Below are 4,322 nucleotides of genomic sequence, written 5' to 3' on the forward strand. Positions count from 1 at the left end.
TGTGCCTGTGTGCTTCTGTGTGTATGTGTGTGTGTGTGTGTGTGTGTGTGTGTGTGTGTGTGTGTGTTAATTTCAGGAGCAGGATCAACTTGAATGGCGCTCCATCACTGAAAAGATAATACCAGAATATATTGCAATTCTTTGATGCTGTATGTATAGAGTTCTCCGCAAAACTTTCCAGGTACCTTCATGTGGTCAAGGGACACAACTTGGCAGCTCAGCAGGTTAGAGTGGGGGTTGTGAATCTTGTAAGTTAGAGCTTTTCCAAACAGATGAAGTGGGTTTACTTCCTCAAGTCTCTTGAACCACACCACTTCTACTTTGGCCTAGTATCATAATTCACAAGAAATTGCTAAACAATACATGTGGGTGGCCAAAATGTACTAAAAGTGCTTACTCCACTGGGGTGTGTTTGTATGTATTAAGGGTACCTAGGTCAGCAATCCCATGGTGTATAAAAGCATCTCATCTGGCCAGGTCCTGGAACCTTTCCTGAGATTCTGGTGAGTCGGTCAGCTCTGTGGGACCCTCTCTTCTTTTCTAAACATCTAGAGCAGTGATAGTACAGTTACTTCTGTTGAGCTCTCGCTGCTCTCTCCAGAATATGTCCTTTCCCTCACAGCCACCCAAGAGCTCAGCAATCTCACCTTCTCTGCTCTTTCCCTCCAGCCCCGGGACGCCAACTTTGAACAGGATGAAGACTACAACTTTTTCCCTTCTCATCTGCATCTCCCTTCTCCAGCTGATGGTCCCAGTGAATACTGATGAGACCATAGAGATTATCGTGGAGAAAAAGGTCAAGGAACTTCTTGCTAATCAAGGTATGAATGAATAGGAGAATTCATAGCTTAATCGTGCTGATGCTGACTGTACATAAGACCTAAAATCCCTTGTATCCTGGTCTAAGCTCTTAGTCCTCTTCATCCCTGCCTTCTTGACCAGGCCTTCCTTCAGCATCCTCCTCATTTGAACTCTTAGATAAGAACTCAATGTTGTTAATGAGGATGAATAAAAAGGATAGAGCCTGTAATCTATGAACACATCATAAAACAGGGATATTAAGCTTTTAGTTCATTTAATGTTCATAGCCACATTATGAGTTAAATACAACCATTACTTTTTCTTCAGAAATGAAGAAGCTGCATCTTAAAAGTTAGCAAGGGGACTACTTATGGAACCAGTGTCATCCCAAAGATAGAAGAGCACTTACAAGGGAATTGTGAGACAGATCATGGGCAATATCTTTTCTCTCTTACTCAGATAACTACCCCTCCACTGTAACGAAGACTCTCTCTTGCACTAGTGTCAAGTCTATGAACAGATGGGCCTCCTGCCCTACTGGTGAGTAATTCCTCAAGGAGAATTTGTGACTGTGCTGTCCCTGTGTCCTCTCCCATCAGTCTCCTAATACCACCTTCTCCTAACTTGAGTTTGTACTGCCATGGAGCTGAGCTATCATTCCAGCTGTGCAGACTCCCCTTCCTGATCTTCAATTCCCCAAGAATGCTACAGAAAGACTTTGGGTTTCAACCTTTCATGTCAGCTTCTTCCTTTATGCCAGCTCTTCCTGTCCCTCAAGTGTCTGGTAATGAATATGGCCTTCATTTCTTTCCTAATCTTTTTTGTTTATATTGTAGGCAGGCAGAGGCAGAACAGGGGTGAATGTGCTATTAATGAAACACAGTGAAACTCCATCTTCCAAATCCTTCAATTTAAGAAACTTTTTGCATTTGGTTTGCTTGAAGAGAACTGTGAAACTTGTATAGCTTTATGAGCTGCAAAAGAGATCAACTCAGGTGCTTTCTAAGAAGAACGAACAGTTAGGGACCTTCCATACCTTATAATTCAAGGGCTCTGACATCTGTTCTCACATGATTATGCAGGGATGACTGCTACTGGGTGTGCTTGTGGCTTTGCCTGTGGATCTTGGGAGATCCAGAATGGAGATACTTGCAACTGCCTGTGCTTACTCATTGACTGGACCACTGCCCGCTGCTGCCAACTGTCCTAAGAATGAAGAGGTGGAGAACCCAGCTTTGATAGGATGAATCTAACAAAATCTGTGGTCTCAACTTAGAAATCTGGCTCATGTGCCTTTGATGCGTTCATATTGCCCATTTACCCTGCTTCTTGAAAAATAAAGACAAATTTGCATGTGTCTGGGTTTGTTTTCAATGTTATTACTCCTACCTTGAGATAGTTCTTGCCAAAAACCATTTTCAATATCACAGCTAACATCATAGTAAGGCATGTGAGATGCCTGGTTAGGAAACATAGGGAGAATGGCAAAACAGGCTGAACCTCCACTTCTATTCCTCACAAACAGAATGGATTGAGTACATTGTTTGACATGAAATATACTAAAGAAAATATCATACTTAAAAAAAAACTTTTTAAAGATTTATTTATTTATTTATTTATTTATTGGATATTTTCTTTATTTACATTTCAAATGTTATCCCCTTTCCTGGTTCCCCCCACCTGCAAACTCCCTATCCCAGCCTCCCTCCCCCTGCCTCTATGAAGGTGTTCCCCCATCTACCCACCCACTTCCACGTCCCTGCCCTGATATTCCTCTACACTGGGCCATCGAGCCTTCACAGGACCAAGGGCCTCTTCTCCTATTAATGTTCAACAAGATTATCCTCTGCTACATATGAAGCTGTAGCCATGGGTCCCTCCATGTGTACTCATTGCTTGGGAGTTTAGTCCCTGGGAGATATGGGGGTCTGGTTGGTTGATATTATTGTTCTTCCTATGTGGTTGCAAACCCCTTCAGCTCCTTTAGTCCTTCTATAACTCCTACATTGGGGACCCTGTGCTCAGTACAATGGTTGGCTGCAAGCATCCACTCTGTAATTTTCAGCCTCTGGCAGAGCCTCTTAGGAAACAGCTATATCAGGCTCCTTGTCAGCATGCACTTCTTGGCATAGGCAATAGTGTCTGGGTTTGGTGACTGTATATGGGATGGATCCCCAGGTGGGGCAGTCTCTAGATAACTTTTCCTTCAGTCTCTGCTCCACATTTTGTCTCTATATTTGCTCCCATGAGTATTTTATTCCACCTTCTAAGAAGGACCAAAGCATCCATGCTTTGGTCTTCCTTCTTCTTGAGCTTCATGTGGTCTGTGAATTGTATTTGGGGTATTCTGAGCATTTGGGCTAATATCCACTTATCAATGAGTGCATACCATGTGTGTTATTTTGTGATTGGGTTACCTCTCACTCAGGATATTTTCTAGTTTGAGCCATTTGCCTAAGAATTTCATGAACTCATTGTTTTTAATAGCTGAGTAGTATTCCATTGTGTAAATGGAATATATTTTCTGTATCCATTCCTCTGTTGAAGGACATCTGGGTTCTTTCCAGCTTATGTCTATTGTAAATAACGCTTCTATGAACATAGTGGAGCATGTGTTCTTATTATATGTTGAAGTATCTTTTGGATATATGCCCAGGAGAGGTATAGCTGGGTCCTCAGGTAATAATACCATGTCCAATTTTCTGAGGAAACCACCAGACTGATTTCCAGAGTGTTTGTACCAGCATACTATCCCATCAACAATGGAGGAGTGTTCCTCTTTTTCCACATCCTCACCAACATCTGCTGTAACCTGAGTTTTTGATCTTAGCCATTCTGACTAGTGTGAGGTAGAATCTCAGGGTTGTTTTGATTTGCATTTCCCTGATGACTAAGGAAGTTGAACATTTCTTTAGGTGTTTCTAAGCCATTCTGTATTCCTCAGGTGAGAATTCTTTGTTCAGCTCTATACTCCATTTTAATAGGGTTATCTGATTCTCTTGAGTCTACCTTCTTGAGTTCTTTGTATATATTGGATATTAGTCCCCTATTGAATGTAGGATTGATAAAGATCTTTTCCCAATCTGTTGGTTGCTATTTTGTCCTAGTGACAGTGTCCTTTGCCTTACAGAAGCTTTGCAATTTTATGAGATCCTATTTGCCAATTCTTGGTCTTAGAGCATAAGCCATTGGTGTTCTGTTCAGGAAAATTTCCCATATCCATGTGTTCAAGATTTTTCCCCACTTTCTCTTCTATTAGATTCAGTGTATCTGGTTTTACATAGAGGTCCTTGATCTACTTGAATTTGAGCTTTGTACAGAAAATAAGAATGGGGATATAAGTGTCTCCTGAGATATAGCTGTCTCCTGCCAGAGCCTGACAGAGTCTGATACTCACAGACAACCATTGCACTGAGTGCAGGGTCCCCAGTAGAGGAGTTAGATAAAGGACTGAAGAAGCTGAAGAGGTTTGCAACTCTATAGGAAGAACAATAATATCAACCAACCAGAAACCCCACAAC

General features: G+C 41.8%; 1 protein-coding gene across 1 annotated transcript; it reads left to right on the forward strand.

The window, feature by feature from the left end:
- The first annotated feature begins 685 nt into the window (after positions 1-685).
- On the forward strand, positions 686-2,011 carry LOC110311966 (resistin-like alpha). Its single transcript, XM_021185551.2, has 3 exons — positions 686-821; positions 1,261-1,341; positions 1,884-2,011. Exons 1-3 carry the CDS (start codon positions 695-697, stop codon positions 2,009-2,011), a joined length of 336 nt encoding a protein of 111 aa, XP_021041210.2. The 5' UTR covers positions 686-694.
- The last annotated feature ends 2,311 nt before the right edge of the window (positions 2,012-4,322 follow it).

The sequence above is a fragment of the Mus caroli genome, unplaced genomic scaffold, assembly GCF_978045245.1.
Source record: "Mus caroli unplaced genomic scaffold, Mus_caroli_1 scaffold_17, whole genome shotgun sequence".
Taxonomy (NCBI): Eukaryota; Metazoa; Chordata; class Mammalia; order Rodentia; family Muridae; genus Mus; species Mus caroli.